Source organism: Pseudorasbora parva, chromosome 16 (genome assembly GCF_024679245.1).
Source record: "Pseudorasbora parva isolate DD20220531a chromosome 16, ASM2467924v1, whole genome shotgun sequence".
In the NCBI taxonomy this organism is placed as follows: Eukaryota; Metazoa; Chordata; class Actinopteri; order Cypriniformes; family Gobionidae; genus Pseudorasbora; species Pseudorasbora parva.
In genome coordinates, this window is record NC_090187.1 from 37358662 (window position 1) to 37386633 (window position 27972).

A 27972-nucleotide genomic window follows, 5' to 3' on the forward strand; every position below is an offset into this window, starting at 1 on the left:
CTCCATTTCTTTTATTTTTACATTTTACTAAGAAATTAATGATTTTATTCAGCAAGGACACAAAATTTATATTTGAATAAATTAAGTTCTTTTGAACTTTCCATTCATCAATGAATCCAAGTTATTTTAAATTGTATTACTTTTTCACACTATTACTGTTTTTGCTGTACTTCTGATCAAATAAATGAATGAATGAAAAAAATCTCACAGACTTTTAAACGGTAGTGCATGTTATTAGAACAAAATTAAATCCCTTCATGATTTTGTACACAGCAAGCACAACAGGCTTGAAAGACCCATTTGATTATTGCTTAGTTTGGGCCATCTGTTCATTGGCTAAACATGTTGTCCCCGCATTCCTGGATAGACACACAGCCATAAAAAGGGACTGGGACACATTTCCAGCCATATTTACAGACACAGCTCCCACACACCACCCTGCAATTTTGGTCCGGAGAAGTTTATGAGGCAGACAGAGCTGGTGCAAGCCAGTTGGTGTGGCAGTGACATGGAGCAAGGGGTGACTGGGGTGAATTGGGGCGACCATGGCATCTCCCTTTTTCCTCCCATCTCTCTCTTGCTCTCTCTCTCTATCGCTCCCCCCCCCTCCCCCTCTCTCTCCCTCTCTTCACACTGGTGGGCTTATGCTGGGGCCCGGCAGGGCCTGTTGCTCCTTGCGGTTGCAGCTGCTTGGTAGTAATTAGGAGCAGCCACTGCACCTCTGCACCCTCTCATTACAAGGAGGGACAGTGGGATACTCTGTGCCCGTCTCTCTCTCCGTCTCTCTATTTCTGCTTCTGTCTCTCTCTCTATATATTCCTGTCCTTTCCCCAGAAAAGTGCCAATGATCTGGCCAGCGACAGAGACTGACTGGAATTCACCCTTGTCTACTCACGCTAAATATAAATAACATAACAGCCCAGTCTGGTCGCTTTCTCTGACACAGTAATTTTAGAGAAGGGAAAATACACATACAAAACATTGTATTTTGTATTTGTCATGTTTATAGATTTGATAATGAAAAAAGTATGCATCATTCCATGCCTCTCCAGCTATACTTGATGCACCCATTCACACCCGCTCAAAATATCATTTGCACTGTCTTGTCGGTGAAATAACTTTCTTGCCATGCTCACGGAAAGCTAATTGAGGTTTTGCTCACTCTCCTGAGGGTGATAACATAACAGCCCGTGCCCTCCTCCCTCCTTGCCCCCAGCTCTCCTCCCACCTCTCTGACAGTTACTGTGGAGGTAGCAGTTCAGCCAAGTGAGAAACTCGAATTTACAGGACAGGCCAATTATCAGCATAACACCAGGTCCTGGGTGGGATCCAAATAGGAAGCCAGGCAAAGAGAAGATGTCTACTAGAAACATCAGCATCTGCACTATCTGCCCCAGCCTACAACATCAGCAAAAAGAAAATAAAAAAAAATAAAAAGCAAAAGAGGGGACAAAGACTCAAGAAAAAAAGAGAAAGTTACTGTAAAATCACATTTTTCTTGTTCGTTGTATTTAATTCTACCAATCTTAATATTGGGACAAGATCGGAAAAGGACTACAAGAAAGGTCTCGAACTCGGCTCACCCAAAGTGCAACAACTCTACCCACAAATTTATCATCTCCGACCAAAAATGTAAATGGTCATCATTTACTCACTTTCATGTCCAACATTAAAAGTATTGACAAATGTCTCAGTGTCTCAGTGTCCTTCAAATGAAAGACACTTGTACCTAATGCGGGTTTGAGCCCCATTGACTTTTATTGTAAGGACAGAAACAGTGGACACATTCTTTAGAATTTTTTTCTACAGAAAAAAAGTCAAACTTTTGGAAGGACATGCGGGTGAGTAAATCCTTTTTGGGTGATCCTTTAAGAATTCATTCACTCGCAGTGACTTGCACCTTTAACTGTATTACAATGCAGCCTTTTCTTTTCTCTGTTGTTATTACCGTATACCAGCAAGCCTGAGAGACAATACACCGCACAGTAATTAATAGCGCTCTTGTCCGTCATAATACGAATTTCACGGTGCTCATCGGAGAGCGTGGTTATCAGTGGCACACAGGCTCAGCCATGAGTGTGGTCGACTTGCTCAGCAGAGTTCTTGGAGACAAATGGTGAAAGATGTAGAAGACGTAAAGCCCTTTATTAAAGCTTTTGCGTGCTTTCGCACACAGTTCCCCCCCACTGGCATGAACCCGGTCTCCTGCTTGCTCTAGGGTGCTCTCCTCACCCTGGGGAGAAGGCCATTAGCATACTGGGCCCGTTGAAAGAAGACAATTAAAATCCTTATCTGCGTGGCTGTGCCGGGAGCTATCTTTATTCATTGCATTAGAATGAGAGAATGCCTTAAGTGGCCTAATTAAATACAGTGGCGGTACTGCACGCAGCCCAGGCTTCAGCAGGGGCTTCTTGTATCATTATGTGAAGGGCTCTGGAAAGCCTGTTGACCTATCAGGATTTATTTAGGAGAGCTTAGCAGGGGTCGCAATGTCCACAATTGCAGTATCTGTCAAAACAATGGGTTTTGAGGGAAGCCACGGGACGTTCATTGTGCCATTCCCCGCACATATCTTGCAATATTATTCACCCCCGAGGGGTTTGTAAGATCTTAGTGAGCGTCAGATCCTGCTCTTCGATCGATTCGCCACTATATTTGCCAGGAAAAAGACCGAAGGCGTAACAGACGTCGATTCAACCATTGATTGAGTCCCATCAGTGGAAGAAAGAAGTATGAATTCATTATTTTATGAGAATGAAGGCAGAGCATCTCCGTTCTTACTCGGCAGCATGCTCAGACTCTATGAAATATGGAGGAGCTGGAGGTCCTGTCATGCATGCATCCCGGTCCTTCTGGAGCTTTCCACCAAAAGCCCCTTAAGTGCGGCCTGTAGGAGGAGGAAGGAATGACAGCGAAAGGAGAAGAAGAGGAGAGGATTTGGTGAGCCTCACTGAACAGCTCAGGCTGACATACTAATTGCAAAGCTGTGTAAGGGGGACGACTGCCATAATAGCACAGGAGGACCGAAGGATCCTGAACCCCCCCTCCCTTTCGCTCTCCACCTGTCCATCGTCCACTCAGTACAAGCCCTGATTTCCTCTACGGCTCTTCAAGTCTGTAATTATATGTCCTGATGATGTCGTACACCTGTCTCATTTGCAGCGCATGTGATAGTGGTAGTAACATGCTTTTGAATTACTCCCCTAGTAGAAAACTTATAATTATGGTGATGGTCTCAAAGGACCCTAATGAGAGCTGCCTGTCATTGTGAAAACAGCATCACTCCATTGTAGCTCTGATTGTGTTGTGACAGCTCTTTGATTCAAAGAGGATGGAAAGTATTATCACTACAGTAAAGACACTAGAGTAAAGACTCACGGGACTAGTTCTGCAAAAGCATGCACAGAAAACTCTATGTCAAGCCGAGAGAGAGAAATTGTCGCACGCAATTTCATCAGGTACTTTTGGCTTTGTTTCCATACAGTCGACGTGCTCTCTCACATCTGCGTTTGTGTGCGAGTGTGTGCGTTTGGACCTCTGTGCCTAACGACGTCCGCTGTACGCCATTAAGCAGGCTCACTAGGGGTAATTACCCAAGTCATTAAAAGTTTGATGATTTCACTGCTGGGTGGAGTGTCACCCGCCCTTGCTTTGGCTTACTTTTGCTTCCGCATGTCGCATGTTCAGGAGTGCCGAGCCTCTCGCTTTAAGAAGAAAAGTGACGTGCATCCTTCCATTTTTTTTCAGACTCATCTTCTTCTCTCTCCTAAAAGGTTCTGAGAGAACACCATTATTCTTTAATGATGAAAACATGAGAGCGAAAAAAGGTTTCAGTAAAAAAAAGATGACGTTCACTCCAAGTGCCCTTTCTGATATCGGGCATCCTTAAATGATTGTAATTGCAGCTAAAGGGGATTATTTAAAGCAAAGGGAGTTTTGTTTTTTGATTTAACTGCATTAGAGTTTAGCTTCAGGTTTGAAAGGGGAAATAGTGTGGGAGGTTTTCAGTCTGTAATTCATGTTTGATGACAACAACAATGCAATGCTCAGAACAATGAAAACTCCACCCACCTCCCTTCAGTTGTTCATCGTGGTGGCAGAAGATCAACAACACAGACTGAAAAAATCTTAGAAATTCTCATGATCTTTATATCCAAAAGAATCTGTTCATTGATTTCTTTTCATGTCAAGCCTGTTGGCCTCATTATTCATTCAAGAAACCAAATAAGAACCCTAACACCTAGTGAGCTGCATATTGCCTGTATGGTAATCATTTATTTATATAAATAAATGTATTTGCTTATTATAAATATATGTATTATATATGTTTTCTAAGCATATTAATTTATAATAAAGCAAATCAGTGTATTATCATTGTAATCAACATTTGTTCACCATCTTTGATTTTTTTTTTTTTTTTTTTATAAATCAAACTGCACTTGTTGCAATTGCAATGCATTACTTTCTAAATTATAACAAAATGGCACATTATTCATTTATTTTGAATAAATATATTAATGGATTCATTTTACATTATACATTTATATATATATTTTGCCAAGCTTGTGAAGCATTTCACCGAATGCTTTCTGTATATGCCACCTTTGTGAGTACTATTTGGCCAAATTTTAGGTGGAAGGATAGTTATGTTGGCTACCTTTTGAAACCGCTTTCGTGTCATGAGTGTGCCTTTGATACCTTTAAATTCCGTCTCCATAGGCATCTCACTAGGTTATGGAATCACATTGTATCACAGTTCTTCCTTTAAAAGTATAAAAATCTAGGTTGTTTTGCCTTAATTGCTTTGATAGCTGTCTTTGAACAGAATATAAAAGACCAATTATCACAGGTGAAGTTCATGTTGTAAATGAGTGTGAGAGATAAATGCACAGAGATAAGTCTAATTACAAGGTCACACCGGCTCAGCCCCAGCTGGCCGACTCTGCCCTCTGGGTACTCGAACGCTCAGAACCCAGCAGTGAACTGTGGACCTGGGGCTTCCTCTGTGTCCTATGAAAGCTGATCCAGCCGGACAGGAGGGAGGGACCACTGCTTGTCTCCCAGGCCTGAGTGCTCTTTGCTGGGAAGCAGCAGCCAGGGGGCTTGGGTCACTCTGCCAGCTGGTGCTATGGCAGACACTCTCCCTGGACCACGCAAACCCCCTGCTATTTGTTATCGAGATCATTGAAGCTGACATGCTGCTTTCAATGCTATGTCACCCCTGGTCTGATACTTTGCTCTCTATTCGATATCAGAGGCATCACCTCCAATGCCAGAGAACATTACAGGCCCACATGGCTTGTTTTTCCTGTTGACTCCCCTCCCTAAGGACAGCCTGTGATGGAGCCTTTGACTGACAAGCCAGACCTTATCATTTTCCTGAGGTGAAACACACATAAAGATTAACACATATTCACATACCCTTAAAATATGTGGGTACACTTCCTTATGATCTATTTAGTCTCACCACGATTCCACAACAAGGAATTCCTCAAGATTTTGGTCTCGTAAATGCATTACTCAACACTTTTCACCCACACATATTGCCCATTTCCTCTTTATGGGAGCAAAGATTTATTTTTACTTACACACATCCTCATTTGCTTTGATTCTCTGGTATCTTGAAATTCTAAGAAGCCACAATACCCAGAGGTATACAAGTCGGCCCAGTGCGCTGCCAGCAAAAAGAGGACAGACTGTGAAAAGTAAGAGATACAACATGGAAGAGATGATGGCAGAGCAGAATTAGTACTCCAGCTACTACCTGATATGCTGAAAAAGTTGTGAAAAGGTCAGCGTTCTTATTCCTGCTGTACAATTAGATGAGAAATGCTAATATAATTACTGGATGGCTGGGATAAAATGACCTTATCAAAGACTGCCACAAGTTGGTGGGAACAAAGGGAAGTTTGGAGCACAAAACATTACTCATATCATTACTTCCTCAAACTTAAGTTGCTTTGGGTGCTGCATTGCTCACAAGATTTTGTGTTGATTTTCTTATATTTATATTTATGAGTACCATAGGATTTGGGTAAAAATTCAAAAAAGTTAATTTTCTGAAATAAGGTTTGCTGCAATTATTTTTTTTTTTTATTACACATTAAACAAAAATACTACTATGTAACATTTTAATGTAAAAAATGCAGTAGTTTAAAAATATATAATTATAATAATATAACAACTATTGTTAATTATTAATCAAAGTAATTATTGTAAAATTACAAAACTTTTATGTATGGCTGTATTAATTTCTTCATTTTCAAATGTTAAACCATTGAGCTTTTTTGGCGAAAAGCTTCTTTTTGTTGTTCACAACAGCTGGTTTATAAGCACTTCTCATCACAACAATAGGGAGATGTTGGCACATGTTGTGTTCCCAAATGCGTGTTTTAAACAATCTAAACTCAGAGCAGATGCATAGATGAGTTTGGGTAGAGCAAAGTTTGATGTGAACCAAGACACTCCGAGACATGAAAACTCACAATAGGCCGTAAAAAAACCCCACAATCTCACACTTCACTCTGAAACATGTAGCACATTTATTTATTTAATACAATTTCGGACTTTGATGATCACACTAAGCCATACAGACTTCTGTTTTATTTCGATGTGCAGCCCTAACCCTTATGACTAGTAGTAACTAGATTAGTAAACTACAGTAACATAGAACTGGAAAAGTCTAAAATCATTCACACATCAGACCAACTGTGGTGTGACTGTTACTCTGTGAGCTAACAAGAAAAAGAACCAATGACCTCCCATGTGACCTCAGATTTCACTATGTCTTTACAGTGTCTGTAACCTGGTGCAGTAACCTGGTGTCTCCCGGGTGCAGTGACCTGGGAGACTGGAGTTGTTGTTTGGGGACGCACCCAAAAGTCCTTGTTGCAGCTACAGCGCTTTTTTTGTGGCATTCTAAAACTGTGGCTGGAAGACTGTACTTATCGTACAGATGACAACTATGTTTGTCATCACTGCCATCACAGACGTTCATTGTGCTGCCCAAGGCTGAGAAGAGTATAATTGGTCTTTTTGTGATAAGTTATGATATGAAGTTAAAAATGAGTTAAAACTCTTGCTTGAATGCGGATGGTTTTCTGCATGTCTGTGCTAGTGTTGTGACGGTGTCCTGCACTGGAGCCGGAATAAATCGTTACTTTGGGTCAGCAAGAAACTGAGTGCCCTTAATAGCAATGGAGTGGAACAATGTCACCGCACACACCGTACAGCAGGGCCTGTCCCATGCTAAAGGTGACATTTTCTTCTGCTGCCTCAGAGGTCGACTCCAGCCTGAACTATGCCATCTACTTGAACTATGATTCCCATCTCTTTTTCCACTATTAAGTTGCACAATTAAATCTGCCATTTATGGTAGGAAGGAGCATTTAATAATGATAAACTTGGAAAAGTCTTGTCCAGGGAGATTTTGGAGGTTTCTTTGCTCATGTTTGCCCTGCAAGAGAGGCAAAAGGAGTCTAATGACAGCTGGGAGGGAGCTGCTCTTTGTGGCTCTGGGAATTCACACTGCTGTCTGCCTGAGCTCAACTTACTACTCTCTCTATACTGCTCAAGTATACAGTCCTGCTCCACCAGCACACTCCATTCGCTTCCTGTTTATTGATAATGAAAGTTCCTGTGTGTCATTACCTTGTGTCATTGGAGGTTGAATGGATTTAGATTAATGTGTAATGCATGCCCTGTACAGATTTGATTTGGTTCAACAGTTACTTGGGTAGCTTACAAGGAATTTTAAGCAGTGACCGCAGTCTTAAAGTGTGGCATGCTTGTATAATTATCTGAATTATCTGAATTAATTGTGTTAATTGATTTTGATTGCATATTAGAATGATTTCTGAAAGATCCTTTGACACTGATGATTTGAGTAATAGCTGCTGAAAATTCAGTTTTGCCATCACAGCAATATTTTTCTACGCTTGCTTAATTTACCTTATATTGATATATATGTGTGTCTTTATATGCACAAATCGAGTGACCAAATGTATTGTGTTCAACTGAAAACATAATTAAGCATTATACTCACCTGTAATGCAGAACATTACATGCGACTCTCCACAGTTGGACAGAAATCCGTATAGATTTAGAGATACTGTGCTGCTCATTGGATTATATTGCATTGTACCGTTTGAAATGAGGGTTTCTGCAAGCTGTGACCAATTAAAGTTGAACAAAGCCAGCTCATCTGCTCAGCTCTGCTTTGTAGGTCAGTGAAATTGGCGGAAGTAATCATACAGCTCTCTCTCTCTCTCTCTCTCTCTCTCTCTCTCTCTCTCTCTCTCTCTCTCTCTCTCTCTCTCTCTCTCTCTCTCTCTCTCTCTCTCTCTCTCTCTCTCTCTCTCTCTCTCTCTCTCTCTCTCTCTCTCTCTCTCTCTCTCTCTCTCTCTCTCTCTCTCTCTCGATCCCGCTCTCTCCCTCGCATAGACATGCTCTCCAACTTCTTTTCGCTCTAGGCGAAGCTTTCCATGGCATCTCTCTAAGTTTTGCCATGTGCACGACACATCCTGTTCATCTCGAGTGTTCATATGCTCATCCATGATGTCGTTCTGACGCTCCCATATTATGAAAGTAAATCTGCTGCTATCTTCACTGCACAACACTTGTTAAACATGAGAGCTGAACAAATGCATAATTCATTTTCAGGCTTTTGAAGGCTCCTGAATGAGCTTCTTGTGGATAATAGGACACATGCTTGGCTTGGCTCACTGTATAGCTGAATCAGATGCAAAGCGTATAGCTTGGTGCATAATGGCCGGTCATCTCTAGAAAAGTCAGATAGTTATGGGCGTGTACGTGCGACCTGCAGAAGCGTACATGCTGGCTCGTGTTACAGCGACTGCCCTGCAGGAAGAGGCTGTCAGAGGATGCAGGCAGGAGTGATGGAGCCTGCTGTCTCCCTAATGGGCTGATTGCACAGGCTGTGGAGCCTTTGTTGCGTTCCTCACACTGACCTTCTGTCTGACCTACCATGACATCAGTGTGGCAGCTTTGCTGTCTGCTCGACTCATTATCTTGCAGTAGCATGGCCCAGGATAGATGAAGACCACTAAAACAATTAGACTTATATCTGATCTCAATAGACAGTCCAAAACCATTGTAAAGGTACGTACTACAACAGTGAGAGAATTATTTTGATTTATGATTTAAATTATGGTTTGTTAGGGCAGTCGTGGCCTAATGGTTAAATAATTGAGTCTTAATACCACCAGGAAATGACTTGAGTAAGGCACCTAACCCCCAATCTCTCCTGGGCAAAAATGGCTTCCCACTGCTTCGGTGTGTGTCCACGGTTTGCACTGCTCCTAATGTGTGCGCACTAACTTGGATGGGTTAAATGAGGAGGACAAATTATATATGGGTTACAATACTTGGCCTTCACGTCATATCACTTCACGTCACTTCACATGCTGTCACAAGCTTTCTTTAAAGAGATGTCCTAAATTCACCTGATAACACTTAACTCACGGCATTTGTGACATAATGTTAATTTCTAGAAACAATGTTTTTGATTTGTTTATTATTTTAACAACACTTATGATAAATATATGATACATAAAAATGAGAGCAGATGCATAGGTTTAAAAAGAGAATGAATAAACCCGTTTTTAAGTAATTCTTGTTTTGCTTTAACAAAAATACCTTTCATGTGTATGTGTGTCTATTCTAATTGCCTTACTTTTTTTCTGTGGTTGCCATGAATGACGTACCTAGTTTGAAACAGGGAACATTAAGATTTTCTTCTTTTTTTACCTTATTATTGGACTAATGACTGAGAGCAGTAGGATATTTTTCTCTGTATTCTTATGTAATCATCTTGATTGACTTTCTAAATGCTAATATGAAGGCAAATATTGTAAATGCTAATATGAAGGCAAATATTGTTTATCTTTGTATAAAACATTTTACTGAGTGTGTCTTCTCACTTATGTTTCCTCACAGGTTACCTTCACAAAGCGGAAGTTTGGTTTGATGAAGAAAGCTTATGAGCTGAGCGTGTTGTGTGACTGTGAAATTGCCCTGATCATATTCAACAGCTCAAACAAACTCTTTCAGTATGCCAGCACTGACATGGACAAAGTCCTACTTAAGTACACAGAATACAACGAACCCCATGAGAGCAGAACCAACTCTGATATCGTAGAGGTGAGTGTGGCCAACTTCTGATTCCTGTAATGACCAGTCTTTGATTGAAGGATTTTTACAGTTACTGTAAATGTCATTTCTGATGTACAAAGGTTATTGGACTTTTAGACATTGACTTCACATTTTAAAATTGTGAATTAAAATTGCATTAGAAAACACAATATCAAACCAAGTGGTTTCTGCAAATAAATGATGGTGGAGCTTTTCTCAGATTTTTTTGATATTTGATATTTTGTTATATAATGCAAATACATTAGTATATTATTAGGGCCCTATCATAGTGTTTTAGGCATGTCACGCATGGTTTTTGTTAGTTTTAGCCCGAAACAGATCATTTTCACATCCTGCGTATCGTTTTTTAAATAGCGAATGCATTTGCGATGTGTGTTGGTCTAAAAACTAGGTGTGTTCAGGTGCATTGTTGGTGCATTGCTATTTAGAGGCAACTGAAAATTACTGTGATGAGACTTAATTTATTGCATTATTTATTGCATGTTACCCTAAATCACACCCATTACTCATTAAAAGAATAGGGACAACTCTTTTAGACCATGCACCAGGCACGCTGACTGTTTTTCCTGTCATTAAACTAGCAAAAGTGGATTCAGATTCAGACCCTAAGTGCACTTGTGCTGTGCGCTTTAGACCATATGCTTAGATCGTTAAAATAGGTCCCTTAGTGGGACTGTATTCATTTTACAATTTGAATACCTCTTTGAATAAAAGTATAAAATATCAGTTCTCACAAAATATGTTGTCATTTGTTAATGTCTAGTACAGCAGTCAGTTATAGGTTGAAGTTCAGAAATCATCTATGAATAAATGTTAAGCATGTGTGTTCGATAGTGCCATGGGGGACAAACTGATCTCTGGACAGCATGTAACAGTTTCCTTCTCATTCGTGCTTAGATAGGGTTCAGGACGTCTGCAGCTACTGATAAATCCACACGTATTTGAGTTCCGACAACTGACAAAGGGGCATAGATCATGTAACAGCCCCCTAACTGAACTGGGCACATGGCATACAATTTGTTGTGTCCACCATTCATGTTCACCTCAATTAATGAGTGTGTAAAAATGTCCCATTTATACAATTCTTAAAACTGTGTGCTCATCATAAAGCCTTCCCAGCTGGCCATATGAATGCTGTGCAAAACAAAACCATGCTACTGTAGTGTTCAGTACAGAGAAAGAAGGATTCGGCAGGCACGCTCTGTCCTCATTTGTCAAAAGCAACCAGTTTCCAGTTTTATAGGTCGAGACCATCAGTGAGCTAAGAACGATAATGCATTCAAAACGTCTCTTTGACGTCATTCTAGAGTTTCTTTTTTTTACCATTCAATAGTCACTAGCTTACTTAATAGGAAAACAAATGACAGTGCCGCATGCATAATACATACACCTTTTTTTTTTTAAAGGTTTAATCAAAAGTGAATGCAAATTGGCATATTATGCATAAATAATACCTTTAGTCTTTCAAATATTCTCAGTTTTCTGTATGGTACTCGTGAAAGCATTTTAATTCTCATTTATTAGATATTTTCTATTGTAAAGATTTTAATGGAATTCGCAAAATCCTATGAAGTGCAGATTTAGAATTTTTTTTACGTAAAATAAATGGTGTGTTCACCCAAAATGAAAAACTGTCATCATTTACTCAATCTCATGTATTTTCATACAGTACCTGTATGACTTTATTTTTTCTGTGGAACACAAAAGAAGATTTTTCTTGCCCATATATTTAAATCTTTAAGTCTTTAAAGATTTAAGTCTTTAAAAATTGTAAGTCTTTAAGGACCATATATTGTGCTCCAGTGTTGTTAGGACCATTGACTTCTATTTTAAAGTCAAAAAAGTTATTCTTTTGTGTTCTGTAGAAGAAAGACATTTATACAGGTTTGGAATGACATGAGAGTGAATAACATAATTTATCACAGGCTTTTCATTTGTAAGTAAAGTATCCCTTTAAAGTCATTTACTTAAAAACATAGTCTGAAACTGCATAAATGGAGTCAGCTGGGCAGAGTTATCTTTTATTCATGCCGATGACACGGCTGGTGAATTACCTGCATGGCGAAACTGCAGAAGAATGCACAGGGCCATCCACAAGGCCTGAGCTCTTCATCCGTGGCCCATCTGCTCTTTTCCCTGCACCAAGAGGGCCCTCATCTGCATTAAAAATTAATGGACACACTCTCCCCTTATGTAACAGCCACCCCATGTTAGCTTTACCTCTTTACAACAGCTTTTAAAGAAGATGCCGTGCTCCCTCTCAATGGCTTTGTGTCTTTCCCTCTGTGATTTTAAAGAACGGGAAATCACTGTGTTCTGTGTTGCAATGGCTAAAGAGCCCATTCAACATCTTTTTAAGTAAAAAAGGTTAGTTTTATCCTGTAAGTGTCTTGCAAACACGTGCAGGTCATGTACATCCGCACAATCAGGCGTCAGCAGATTTCTTTCTGACGCTTACTGATGTGGAACGCAAGCTGGTGGCAAGCTGCCTCTTTTCCCACTTCGGCCCTCCGGCCGCTGTGAAGGAGCCTGACCCAATGCATGAAGGGCCCCAACAAAGCAGCCTTGTCCCTGCTCAGTGGGCCAGCATCTACTCATAGCTGCAGAGATCGCCCACAGTCAGCTCTCTTTTCTGAGGTTGTGATTCAGCCGTAAAGAAGCAGAGCAGAAATAAGCTATTGAAGCCTCCACTCTCTTTTCCTGCCCGGCTACATGTTGTATAGTTCTGGTGAAACCAGGAGCAGATATATCGGCCCTGGACTTCCATCACAAGTGCTGCTGACTTTGATTTTGGTTGAAGGCAGTATGACTCCGTAGAGACACATGTAAAGATCTGCGCAGGAGTTATACAGTATACCGATATAACCAAAGGATATCAGTACTCAGCAATATTGATTTTATCCATAAAAACACAGGCCCGTGTTCTCATATTGTACAGTGTGCCATTCTGAAAGAGGATATCATATAGTGATATTATTAATCAAATGGCATGTGCAAGGAGGAAGTAACCCAAAGCCCTTTTAAGATATGTTAGTCCACTCTTCGGCTCTCTTGGCAACATCCCGTACAATATAGACAGTCCAGTTTGGTTCCGTTATTTTACAAGCTGCAACATTTTAGTTCTAGAGATTTTTTTTAAGAGAATCGAGACTATTTAAAGGGGGGGTGAAACACTCAGTATCAGTCTATCTCATGTCAATCTTGAGTACCTATAACGTAGTATTGCATCCTTCATATCTCCGAAAAGTCTTTAGTTTTATTATATTTATAAAAGAAATATGGGCTGTACCGAGTCTTTCTGGAAAAAAACGAGCGTTTGGGCGGAGCTAAAGAATGACAAGCGCGCAAAGCGGTGACGTCCTTAAGCGTGGAGAAACTCATTTGAATGACGAAGCACGCGATTGTGTCGTTTACTGATGTTTACTCACACGACGATAGCTAACAGCATAGACATTTGAAGCAGTTTTACTCACCGGCTGCTTCCAAAGCAGGACCGAACCTTTATCGCTGGGACCGCTCTGTCAAAAACACTCTTCTTTGGTATGATTTGGTGAAGTCCTGTGACAGCAGTGAACGGTGGAGATCCACTTTTGCGACGCGACTGAAGCGATGTTGTGAAGCTTCCCATCATTTCTGCGTTCAAACGGGTCAAATGCAGCGCTGCCTTCCCGGAATGCTGTGCTGAAGCGTTGAAGTCACCCATAGGAATAACGTGGAGCGCGGCGCTTGGATCGACTGGATCTGCACCTAAGTGTTTATGGGCGTGCATTTCCTCTCTCGCTCTAGTCACGCGCGCGTGCACCCTAACGGGAGAAGAGCCCGTACGGCCCATACAAGGACCTTCCGATCTATTAACGTCAAGTCGAGCCATACTCAAAAAAACTCTCCGAAACTTGTGAGAAACCGGAAGGAGTATTTTTAACACAGAAATACTCCATTAAACGTCCAACATTAGTTTTTGAAACTTTGTCAATGTTTAGGATGGGAATCCAAGTCTTTAACAGTGTAAAAAGCTCAGTATGCATGAAACAGCATTTAACCCCCCCCCCCCCCCCCCCCCCCCCCCCAAAAAATGAAATAAGGCTTTTTATGACAAAATGGTTTCCGCCCCATTGTACTGTTTCTGAAGTAACTTTAGACTGTTTTTCCAGCTCTATAGAAACTGCTTTCTCACAGATCCAGTGTTTTTTCAACCCTTACTTTTTGTTTTTGTTAAGCTTGTTATAAAAGAAGTAAAGAGTTAAACATTTATTTAACAAATCAATACCCCCCGCTCTAAACCTCCCATTTGCGTGTTTTCTGTTTCTTCTAGTCTTTTCTCCCGGTGAATGCGTTTCACATGGAGGCACTTACACTTATCTAAATAAATAAATTGTGTTAAGGTGATAAATGGCACACAAACAATCACACTTTTTTGCTCTCATTTGTCCCTTTCCCGTCCTCTAGAACAAATGCATGTTTTGCTGTTTTTTCATGGACTTGCCTAAATTCCTGTTCCATGTGAGAAGCCAAATCAAAAGTCACATTCCTACTTGCCACCACCATCTTTAGCAAAAGGCCTGGTCTTGCACAGTCAGGGGAACAGATGTATTGCTTTCCACAGATGGATGTGTGAGCGGGGCACAGTGTGACGACCAGGCTGAGGGCTATGGACTTTATCTGAAGTCTGGCCCCGAGTCAGTACCAGAGCGCTAGACCAAGATCACCATGCCTGAGCAAAGAGTAGCATGTGTATGTGTGTTTTTGGTGTGTGACTGTGTGACTGTTCGCCTGCCGCACCGCGGTTCAACTTCAATAACACTCCAGGCGACAGGTGAAGCGTTGCGTGAAATCTCCCTTTGTGGATCCTGTCCACTTCTCTGTCTGATTAAAAGTGGCCGCGATCCCATCTGTGTCTCCCTTTTCAAAGGCTGTGGGTCTGAAGCAAGCCCTTTTATTTACCGAGTAGCAACGCAGGATTGATGGAGCGTTTCCTCAGAGGTTACAGCATGTCCATTCAACGTCTCGCAGGGGTCTTTAAGGACCGCCGGTGTTCCACGGTATTGGGTCTCCACTAACACACTTTGTCCTTGTTCTCACCTTTTGCATTGAAAGGAAGTGGAGTTGAAAGGACTTTTCATGTATGATGGACCTCAGTCTAGAGATTGCGTATAATAGCGCAGCCCCACACATTTCACTTTTATAAGACCGTGGAAGTTCTCTGACCTTTTATGAAATAAGTTTTAAGGTATATCTACTGTTTGTGTTTCTATTAGAAAAAAGTTCTGGGTTCTGAATATGTCATGCTGTTAGCACAGACAATAAGTTGGACTTTAAAATAGGACTACAATAAAGACGACAGGGAAAAACATTTTCCATAAGGCTCATATTTTTGTTAAAATGTTTATATTAATTCTTCCATATTGTACATCATTCAGACACATATTATTTGAGCTGTGAAATCTATATTGTTTGCCTAATTAAGAGTTACTGAAGTAATTCTTGTGGGTGGAACTAGAAACACAAAAACAATACTGTAAGATGTTATCTTTAGAGAATCATTTTCATGTTGTACATTATCATGATGCCTAAATTCCCTTGAAATATTTAAAATGGTTAGTTTTAAGTGTGTTATTTTTTGTGTAACATAATATATGTGTAACATTTTAAATAATAATTGGTTTATTTCTGGCATGCCTTTAGTTAAAAAGTTTCAGGTTAACGGGCTCAGTAGAAAGTTTATCCTGGGGCAATGTTAGTGTAGCGTTCTACACGTGATATGTTTTTACAAACTGAGGAACAAGCTGAAATAATTATCTGTGGTAATAGAGTTTAACAAATATCAATACATTCCTTTAATTCTTTGAATTTGTTTCGTTATTGAATTTCCTCTTACAGTACGTCAATTTCAATTAATAAAAAGATGGACAAAGACTGTATGAATGAGCGAAAATACTTTGCAGTTGTCCTGTCTAAAGAAAGTCCTTATAGTTCCTGTTGTGTTTCAAATTGAATTCTGTTTGTGCTCCAAATGAAAAAGCTTCTGCAGGTAATTAAAATAATTAAATCATCCTTCCTCTTGTTCCTCTCCAACTGGAGGTAATGAAATCTTAGTAGCCCTACGCTGGTATTCTGAATACAGGCTTCTCAGTGTGCACATAGGATTCCTTGAAATAAGATATCAACTTCACAGCAGATATGTGGCGTCCATTTGTCCCTTTTACCCCCTCGCCTCTGTTAGACGCTCTCGAGAGCATTACTCAGCCATGCTGATATCAGTCCATTCTCATTAGCCTAAATTATCATGGTTTGAACACATTAGTGATCCCAGCTAACAGCCGTTCTATTGAATGCTGGGAGAAGTGTTTAGGCTGCAGACTTGCATACTCATGGATGGCATACTGTATGTTTGCTTTGAAATTTACATGTATTACTTTTTTTTTCCACCACTCTTACCATGTTGCAAATTGTGAACGGCCAGCTGACCTTTCGCAATAATCTGGTTGTTGTCTGAGATGTAATTTACCTGGCTCAAATAGTAAGCAAATCAGGGAATGATTCAGGCAAATGTTTCAGGCCTCTGTAAGAGGCTTGCATTGTTGTGTGTGGTTTTAAAAAGCAAATGCTTTTTTCTTTCCTGAAGAAATATTCAAAGGCCGACCAGTACAGTAGACGCATCAACAAAGTAACATATCAACAAAGAAAGCATATGAAATCTAATCAAATAATTTTTTTGAAGGGACATTTCACCCTAAAACAGTAGTTCTGTCATCATTTAAATAATAAATTGAAAGAATTTTCATATTGCGTGAACTGGCACTTTGACATTTTTGAAAATTGCCATCTTAGTTGGTCTCGTGAAATTCTTTTGAGAGTTGTTTCCTGGAAAACGGCGTAATCGAGAATCGCAGGATATGTAAATCTTGACCATTCCCAAATGTCAGCCCTTCTTCTGCCTTTTCTGCATGAGATTCCTGTTTTGTTCCATGTGAATAACACCATTGTTTTACCACAAGCACGGGACAAAAAGCAGTCACTCTTGCTTTTCATGTGAACCTTTTGAAGCTGCAACCGGCATACGAGCGCCTCCAAACAGCCATGCGACTGTATTAGCTATGCTATGCATATTCATGTCCATACAGAAGCACTTGAGCTCGTAACAAGAGCTCGCTCACAGTTTCTATTGGCTCTAGATGTGGATGTAGTAAGGAGCCGGTGTCTGGGGAGGAGAGGAAGGAAATGAGGCTATGCTGTGGCACTGGGGGAGGGAGATATTTTTGATAAGGGACTTTTATTCATCACACTGGCAAGAGGGGATGGCTGATGTCATTGGGTCTGGGGATTTTTGGGACATTCACCACAACACACGACTCTGTGTTATATCAGTAATGCAGCCAAAGCTGTTAAATCAATCGTCATTTTATCCGAACACTTTTGTACGAGTGCTACAACGCCTCTGTAAGACTTGTGAAGTTTTTTGCTGTAAACATGCACACTTTGCAAGATAATTGCATTTATTTTTATAACTGCTGAGCTGAATTTTACTGTTTTGTTGGGAGCTTTGCATTGAATTGTTTGTGCTGTCAATCAAAGCTTGTGCAGTGATTAAGACCCGACTCTGCCTTAATGAATGCAAATTGGCACATCTGCTTCTGTGAGCTAGCTGGCCAGACTGTTCAATTAGCATGATTGATCAATTATCCTCCTCCTGCTGATGTGAGGATGGAAGGAGAGTGGCGGAAAGAAAGAAAAGCAACAGTGAGAGAAGTGAGAGATGGCGATGAACGCTTCGGTCCAAATCCCTTAAGTCTGCCTATTAAAATATGCTCTTTAGATTTGATTAGACAAATTGATAGTGATGGAATGATTTAAGTCATGCTTACAATTTAAGCAACACATATGTAAAATTGACTTTGACAAGACAAATTGAAATCATGGTATTTTCAAAGAAAACTGTGTTGTTTTTTTTGTTTTGTTTTTAAATATAAACTGTTGGGAAAATTCCCTTGTCTATAGTGTGTGGATCCACATTTCATTGTCCTTGATGACAATTGATGTGTATTTTCATTGCAATAAGTTTCACATTTTTATACAGCCTGAATCAGTCTGTCTCATTTGACAAATTAGCAGTCATGCTACCTTTCAAAGGTGTAGGGTGGATAAGATGTTTTGAAAGAAGTCTCTTATGCTCATCAAGGCTGCATTTGTCTAATCAAAAAACACAGTAAAACCATTGAAATTGTAAAATATTATTATATTTTTTGTAGTGCTGTCAAAATTAGAGCGTCAAATTATAATGTATAGTGAATTATAAAAACATTTATTATAATGGGTTTATGTGAAGATTGCTTTAAGTTCATCTAAATTAAAAGTTAAAAGTTATTTCTTTAAAGCTTAATAAATGTTGAAATTGATATAGCTTTCAATTATACTGTAGCGTTGAATGTCTGTCATTAAATAAAATACATCCATGATTTACTCAACCTCAAGCCATCCTAGGTGTATATGACATTCTTCTTTTAGACGGATACAATCCAAGTTATATAAAAAATGTCCTGGCTCTTCCAAGCTTTATAATGGCAGTGACTTGTTGGTTAGTTTTTGCGGTACGGCTTGTGCTTAAAGAATAACCCCTGACGGAATGTATTGGAGCATCACAAGCTTTGGCGCCTCTTCTGGATAGGGCTGGGTAACAAACTCAAGCCCCTCTTCTCTTATATCGAAATTCTCCACCATTTCTCTTTAAAAATGATTGTTTATTATTGCCTTTATTAATCCCCCGGAGCTGTGTGGAGCAGCTTTATGATGGATAGATGCACTTTTATGGACTTCATAAATGAGACACAAATTCATTGCAATTATAATGAAAAGCCAGCACTTTTTTAATATAACTCTGATTTTATTCGTCAGAAAGAAAAATGTCATATACACCTAGGATGGCTTGAGAGTGAGTAAATCATTATTATCAGTGATACTGGCCCTCATTCATAAAAAGATGCCATTACAACAAAATATACTGTCATTAACTTTTTTCTATGTTATAATTACAAATTATTACAAACTTCAATTAATTCGCAATTAATTACAGAGAAAAATTACTAATTTTTGTTGTTGACTTTTGTCATTATTTTGTCAACATTTTAGCCTGCTCTAATGAAGAGAGAACTCAGTTGTCTCTCGGTATGTGTTGTTAATACCATGAAAATTACAAATTCATCCTCTCTTAGCAGGCTTAGGTGGCAGTCTAATGGAAGTATTATTTATATGGCCCTGTTGATTAAGACTTAACTGCTAAGCTCATTTTCCAAACATTAGCGGCAGTGTGTCTCAGAGGGGCCTGTCTGGGCTCTTTCAGTGACAGATCAGGGCTGGAGTGCTGGTATCTTTAACAGTGACATATCCCGATAATAGAGCCCTGCTAACAGGCACCATATTCAGTCCTGAGTGTCCTTCCAATCACAATTGCCCTGCCTTACTGTATGCGAAGAGGACACCAGACTTAACAAAGCTCTTTCTGCTCTCGTCAGGACGTTACCATTTGATACTATTGGAAAGACGACCAAGGGACAGTATCTTACACACACATAATTTAACTAGTTTTGACCTAGTCCATCTTTTTAATTTGATCGTGTCATTGTTTCAACACTGTCAAGTGAATGAAGTCACTTTATGAGTTCATGCTGAGATCTCCAGCTGAAAGCAGGGGCATCCAAGTCCTTCCTTGAGGTTTTGGCAGGCACTGCACTAAAGGATCACTCACTCGCACAATGATGCCACTCACCTCACGCTCTGGCGGGGCAGACGACCCCTACGGTTCTGGACTATTAACCTAGTCTTCGAGGATTAATCTAAAAAGGGTCAGGGGCTTAATTTGCACTTGATATGCACAGACGACAACACGAGAAAAGATTGCATTTTAATTGGCGAGCGCTTAACTTAGTGGCTTGACTTTGGGCTGGCCAGGGGCCAGATTGACTGTGTGATCTGCTAAAGCCGTGTTTGACATTTGAAAAGGCTAAGGGGGATGCATGGTCAGTTACACTGCTCAGCTCATCCTGGGTGGCTCTATATAAACGATAGACAGTGTCCTCAGTTTTTCCTGAAATACATTCATGAATGATTGCATACATTTTTTTATTAACTTTTTTTTAATTAGCAGCTCATTAGCTTTTTATAAAAATAAAAGTAAATTTTACATTTTCAGCGCTTCCAAAAAATACGTGTTAACATGATCTTCTCAAATTTTAACTTTTTTTTTGTGACAAGTTAATCCTTTTCGGTATCTTCATTGTCCCTTTTTAGCAGCTGTCATTTCTTCTTCTGATTTGCACACTGTTTTGATAAACTACTTATTAAATCTGGTCTAATTTCCCTTATGATCTGTAACATATCACTTCATTTCAGTGATCTCCATTTCTCTCTATTCTCAATTCCCTCTGCTCGCTCTTTAATGTCTCATCTACAGCCACTCTCTTCCTTTCCTTCCTTCTCCTTTTTTATATTTGTACATTTTTTTCTGTTATGCCGCTCTATCTCACATCCAGCAGTTTTCATATTAAAGTGCTTATTAAGTCAAATGAAAATGTCAGCTGTATTGACATAAAGGAAAGGTGCCTTCTTTAGAATATTTTGATATATGTGCTGTATCTCTCCAATATGATTCTTAATAATGAGCCATCACCCTACATTATAATTGTTGTGTAGACTAAGGAGGACTTATTTTATTAGTCTGCCTCTGCCTTTGGTTTGATCATTCTCATCATTTTCAAATAGCAGCTCCACAGCGTAATGCAATCACCACCAAGCTATATTTGTGAATTTTGGTTAATGTCTCGGTCTCATCTGACCACAGAATCTTTGCCCTCATTGCAACTGGGTCACTTTTTTTGGCAAATTATAGTTGTGCTTTCACACATTCTCAGTTGTACGCGGTAGATCCTTCAGATTAATCCTTGGCGTGTTCATGCAGAAATTTAGGGAGTGTTTTCTAAGTTCCAGATGGTTTGTTGTACTTGCTGATTATTGAATAGTCCTGTCATACTCTTTAGCCATTATTTTCCCTATCTTATAGACTTATAACCTGAATAATTAAGCTTTAACTATTTTTTTCCGCTAAGGTTTAATAAAAAAGTTTTTGATCATTTTTGATCATTTTTCACAAAACTTTCATGGCTCCTGGCCCAGAAAATGTAGTTGTATGAATATCTGAACATGCAATGTATCAAAAGAAATAACAGAATCTCTGCTTTAAAAAAAGAAGAAAAAAATCTAGCTTCATTTTTTTGCATTCTTTATCAACTTTTGAATATGTCTCATGTCTCATAAATGACGGTAAATCCATCAATGGCGAGGAGATTTTTTTATTTTAACAAGAAGAGCAACATCTGAGACGGTGATACTTAACTGACACATAACTGACAATTCCAATATAATTCTAAAATTTAAAGGTGTGTAGTTCACGCAAAAATGAAAAACCTGTCATTATTTACTCACCCTCAAGTTGTTCCAAACCTGTACACATTTCTTTTTTCTGCTGAACACAAAATAATAAAGTTTGTAACCAGGCCTGCTTTGGGGAACCATTGACTTCTATAGTAGGAAAACATACTATGGAAGTCAATGATGTCCCCGAACTGGGAATGGTTTCCCACAGTTTTTCAAAATATCTTCCTTTGTGTTCAACAGAACATTTATATAGAGCTTTGAAACAACATAAGGGTGAGAAAATGATGACAGAACTTTCCTTTTTGGGTGATCTATCCCTTTAATAGAGTTAATAGTGTTTTGTCCAGATAATATGGTAGTCATTTTAATGATTGACAGATAGAAGCATTTACTATGTTATAAAATTTTGCATATGAAAATTATCCACTGAGTTACGTGGAGGTCTATTTTAGGGTAATTAGATATTTTTCGTAACTCAGTGTTTCAAAAGTCTGTTTGTGACAAGAAATGCCTTATGCATTCGACCTTGTACATGAAGATTTTATAAGGAACATTTGACCTCATCTTAAAGAGGCGGTTTACCTAATAAATAGTTTAAGTAGAATTGTTTTCTTATCACTAGGGTAAATCAATGACCAAACTGTGGCAACAGTTCAACTCCACCAATGCTTGCTTGAGCAACGTGTTTTGTCAATCTGCACACTAAAAACAAACACTCCTCTTCTCTGAGTAAGAATCGCTGGGGTAGTTTCTGAAGGAAAGTGTTGTCATTTCTGCTAATTATAATAAGAGGAGTCAGGAATGTTAAAATCTACATTTTGGACAAGGGTGAAGATAATAATACAGACAAGATTTTAAATATATCAGTTGTTTTTCCAAGAAAGCCCTGAAACAACAAAAATAATCAATCGATAATATTCTGGTAGTCCTCTCAGATTGTCTTTATATATATTTTCTTTGCTCAGATGCTCCAAGATGGCAATGTCTGCAATCAGAATTCAATGTGAATATTTCACTTTTTAATTTATTTATCCAAGACCACATCATCTTAGCTAATCTATCCACACCCATGTTTTATCTCTGCACTCTTACTGTATGTCACCTAGTATCATGTTTGTTTCTGTTCTTTATTTCTCATAAATCATTTTAAGAGAAACATCTGAGAAGGTCATAATTAACTGAAACATGACTGACATTTCATTATATTTCTAAAAGAGCCACTTCTGACCAAAAAAAACCTGTTTATTTTGGATGCTTTTAACCAGAGGATTGTAACACTTTGTTAATGGATAGTGTCGTACAAAAAGAGTAATTTATTCCTTGATTTTAATTTGGTTTCAAATTAATTCAATTTAATTTGGATTCAAACTTTATTTGTAATAACCTTTTTCATTTATGCATAGTTTTCTGCATTTTGTGCAACTAGCAGTTCTCAAGTTAAAAGATATACATTTAAAATAGTATGCATGGAAATAAGCGTCACTCTTCGATGGCCTGGTAAAAAAAAAAAAAGGTCAGATTTTTCTAAATGAATGGCCTATTCTTACTGGAGTATAGTACACATGTCAGGTTAAAAAAGCACTGTCTTAATATACCACACTAAGAGCTGCAACAATAATGGTGTTGAATCAAGCCTCCTGCAGCTTTTCAAAGTGCCCTTTTTTATAGGACAAGGACTCCCTTTCCTCTGGGCTTTCAGTCTAGAACAAGAGCAGAGCCCCTCTTTGGAACATGCCATTTTCTCTCTCTTCTGAAACAAAGAGCTACATTTGGTTCATTCTTCTGATAGCCACTTTATAAGACCCTGTCTCTCTGACAGCTCTCTAGATGTAAGGTCTGAATTCGTGGTAATTGTTGTTCTTTTCTCTCTCCCATGTAAAGTGTGACCAGGTTGCTGTGGAAACACAGTTTGGTGTTTACCTCACAACAGAGACCAGCAAGAGTCAGTGGCAGCAGAGTATTCCTCTTTCACTTAAACTATCATTCCCGGAAGCGAACATAAAGGACATACAACGTTAAAGGATATAAACTAATGCTGCGTGCCACATCAAGCCAAACATTATGCTTCCAAGCAACCACATAAGTGGAAAATGGACTATTATCTATGACGCATCAGTTAGGAGAGTCCGTTTTGGAAGACTAGGGTTCACGTGTAAACTGTACGCATTGACGAACATGAAATACTGAAGTGAATCTGTCTCGTACCCTCTCGCTGTGCTCTTCTCCAATGTTCCTTCTCCCTTTGAGCTTGATGCGAGATGCTTGTTACCTGGTTACTGCCAAGAGATTCTTGTTTTTAACACGTGTCGTGCCTCATTGACGTCACAACTACTTTTTTCAAACCCCCACCCCTTCTTTTTTTTCCCTCTCTCACTCATTTTCTAGCAAAACTGATATTTTTCATTTAAAAACCAGGCCTTCTTCAAGAGGCTGAAATAAAAAGAAGACAAAGCAACAAAAGGCCCAGAGCGAGGTGGGTCTTTGGTAAACATTAGTCTCCAATGAGACTAATGAGGCAGGCTCTAATCTCAAGTGCTTGAACATAGACGCGCTGACTCTGAGCAAATAACCCTGGTGCTCATTCACAGAGGAAACAAGAGGGGGATGAGGCACGCTGCAAATGAATGACTAATTCTGAACTATCATTTTCACTCTCAGCTCGCTGGATAAATACGCTGTTTCTCGCCTGTGTATCGATACTGTTCAGTAAATGTGTACTTGGATGTTTTATTAATGTTTTTATAACTGGTAGATGTTATTCTATTTTATTTACTGAAACTAATATTTGTGTGTAGTTGCCCCCCTCACTGGAATATTTTTTTGTGAATTCCAGTAGTCCTCCCAAAAACAGCTAAAACTTAAAAAAAGGCTTTCCAAGGAACAGCAAGCAAGTTGATGCCCACAATATTTTCATACAACCTTACAACCAGTTGCCTACAATATAGTGACTACTGAACTGACTAAAAAGTGTACCAGTACTGAGACAAATTATACATTTGGCCTAGGGCTGTGACAGTGGCAGTTTTTTTACCGGTGTTTGTGGGGTTCGGGGTGGGGAATGAAAATGAAATAATGAACTAAAACAATGCCCTATAGCCTACTTATCACACAAACATGAAACACGTTTAAATAAAGCCTGAATGCTTTTAAATAAAACTATTCACATTTTGAATATATATATATATATATATATATATATATATATATATATATATATATATATATATATATATATATATATATATATTGTAAGATTTAAAAAATGAGGCTCAAACATCTTAACAAACGCGTGTTTACAGCACTTAAGTGAAACACAGCCTGCTAACATTGAAATAAATAAAATAAATATCTGAGATAATAAAGTGAAATAAACCGGTAAAAAAGAAAGTTAAATATTAAACTATAAATCGTTGCAACTTTTAAACAGAATTCATAACATGCAAGGGAATAAAAACTGCGGAGTGGCGCGTTTTCCACCACCAAATACGTTGCCACGTCTGTTGTCAGCATTTTCCACTTGTCACTCTCTCGTTTATTGTATTTGGCCTATTTGGCGCAGGCCTTTCCAATACCAACCTGACCACCAGCTGGGCATTTGGGTTCATGGGACATAACACAAACGCCTATGGATGACAAGATTGGAGATGGCTCTTAAGATTTGATGTGTTCGCCCATTTAACACATATTTAATTTTTACAAATCCGGCAAATGGCTTCATCCTTATTTAAAATTTCACCTTTTTCGTTAGGCACAAATCCAAAATGATCCCAGATCAGCGATGTAGAATTTGGTTTTCCAACCAGGTCCATTGCTCAACACACAATAATTTGCGGAATACAGAAAAAAATGGATTTGGCCTCGCTCAAACTAAGGAAACTCCATATATGGCATATGAGGTAGAATTAGTGAATTAACTATTTTATACGCTAGTCTAAAAAACGCATACAGCTAAAAGGTACAGGTTATAAATAGCTACTGTGGCACCTCACCATTTTGAGATTATCAATATGGAAACTTAGGTTAGGAAGTTATTAAAATAAAAGTTTGAAGGGTTACTTTACCACTGGGAAGATGAATGTGTATTTAAATTGGGTCATTTATGTAGTAGAAAAGTTAAATTATTTTAGAAATTGGTGCCTTCTAGACTGAAAAAACAGAAAATGTATTTGGGATGAAAGTCAATAACTCCCAGAATGCATTTGAAAGAGACCGCAACCAAGCCACGGCTAACGGTTATCACTTGCCCACTGCGCACTGGTGGTAAAATATATTTATATTTTTTTTATATAAATGTATTTTATTTTATAGTAATACAATGATTTGGTTCAATTACAGAACATACACTACAATTAAAAACTGAACGTGTCTGTTCAATAAAATGTGAGTGAGCCAAGCAAGAGTCACGGCACAAATGCAGCAGGAGTCAGACTTCATTCATCACGAAAGCGAAGAATTGAGCTCAGCTAAGTCATTCACAATGTGTGTCCATCTGGTGCATTTTCAGTTCATGCCTATGTAAGTTTAACTTTCATAGGAACTCATTGAAAAGTAGTTTAATGTACTCTTTGAAAAATAAAAAAGTAGTTGAAAAGTAGTTTCCGAGTGGCTGTATGCATTTACATTCTGCGAGTGAGATTATGTGGGTTAAAAACAGGCTGAACTAGCTTCTACTGCTGGCTGTAGTCTCTAACTTAACTTAATTATCATGTAATATCAACTTTACAGTTACAGTAGCTTTAACTAGATAATTCAATAAATGCTAACTTACTTATTAGCAACAATGCTTTGATAGCATTAGCAGAGCATAGCAATTGTTCAATGAGTACTGCATTCATTGTACTGCAGAACATTGGACATACCTGTTCTCAAATTAACCTCATGCTCCACTCGACACCATGATGGTAACCCTCCAAAACTCCTAACATAACATAAACTCTTCTATATTACAATAACATTAAACAATACTAAATCTCACATTTAACTTCAACTTAAATGTTTAAATATATAAACATTATATAACAATAAAATTCAATGCTGGGGAATTGAAATCCCAGTCCAGTTTCAGTTCAATTTAAGTTTGTCTAAATTAAAAGAAAGTAGTTCATAAAACATATATTAGGAATTACTTAAAATGTTTCTGTTTTGTGAACTCAAAAGAAAAATTGTTTCTTGATATGTTGATTGAGTTTACCCTACTTCAAACCAATTCATTATTTTGAGCATTACTGTTTACTGTGTGGGTTCTTGGATTGCAATGATTTCAACCTTGAATCAGAGCTCCTTTACTATTTATTAACAGCCAGTTCATCAACTGATTCAGTTGTTGAGTTTAATCTGCTAATAGCTTAGTGTAATGAACAGAAATCAATAAAGCCATCCTTCCAGTCAAGTGAAATTAACTTACAACAAAACTTAAAAATTGGATAGTTAATTCTGCATACACTGTTGGATTAGTTTTGAGTAAATGTTGTTTAAAAAGCTGTTTCTTTATAAATGTGTATTTCTTTTGCTTGTTTTGTTTAACCTCACATGTCAGATGGCAGAATGAGAAAAGAGTACAAGAGCAGCCACATCTGGCGGCTGTCTTCACCCTTGTGCTCTCAGCGCTGTTAAGTCCTGATAGGTGTGCCCATGACAGATCCATGCCTGCCTTCTCCTCTGTAGGTTCTCTAGGTCCTCTAGGGAAAAAATCATATAGACTGACAAACAGAAAATATTTCTGTGTGATACATCCCTGCATTGTCATAATATCTCAAGACTTTATGTTTTGAGAGAAATAGAAATCACAATGAATTTTTCGGTATTGGAATCAATTTGCTTCACATGCTTTACATGGTATTGGTGCTAGAATCTCTCAATGGCCTCAAATAAGAGGCTTTCATTCATTTTCATTGCTTAGATGTAGAACATAACAGTGTAATGGAAACGAAGATGAATTGCCCAGTCTACTTGAACTTAACAAACCTCTCTCCTCCCTCCCTTCTTTTTCCTGGTTACCATCAGAACCAGTCCCTAGATGGCAGGCGCAAAAGCTAATGGAAGTGTCCTCTTTGACTATTGATTACTTTCCAGTGGGAGGGGGGGAAGCATCTCCAACACGGGCAAACATGATTGAATGTAATTCAATAAGAGCAAGAATGGGCCTCTCTCTCTCTCTCTCTCTCTCTCTCTCTCTCTCTCTCTCTCTCTCTCTCTCTCTCTCTCTCTCTCTCTCTCTCTCTCTCTCTCTCTCTCTCTCTCTCTCTCTCTCTACCTCTCTCTACCTCTCTCTACCTCTCTCTCTCTCTCTCTCTCTCTCTCTCTCTCTCTCTCTACCTCTCTCTCTCTTTCTACTTCTCTCTCTACCTCTCTCTCTACCTCTCTCTCTACCTCTCT

At 38.8% G+C, this 27972-nt stretch overlaps 1 protein-coding gene across 13 annotated transcripts in view; it reads left to right on the forward strand.

The window, feature by feature from the left end:
* mef2aa (myocyte enhancer factor 2aa) overlaps positions 1–27972 on the forward strand; it is a 97172-nt gene that overhangs the window by 32448 nt on the left and 36752 nt on the right. For all 13 annotated transcript variants that reach the window (XM_067418906.1, XM_067418905.1, XM_067418907.1 and 10 more), the window contains one exon: positions 9958–10161. In XM_067418906.1, the coding sequence (XP_067275007.1) occupies positions 9958–10161 (204 nt within the window). The remainder of the gene's footprint in view (positions 1–9957; positions 10162–27972) is intronic.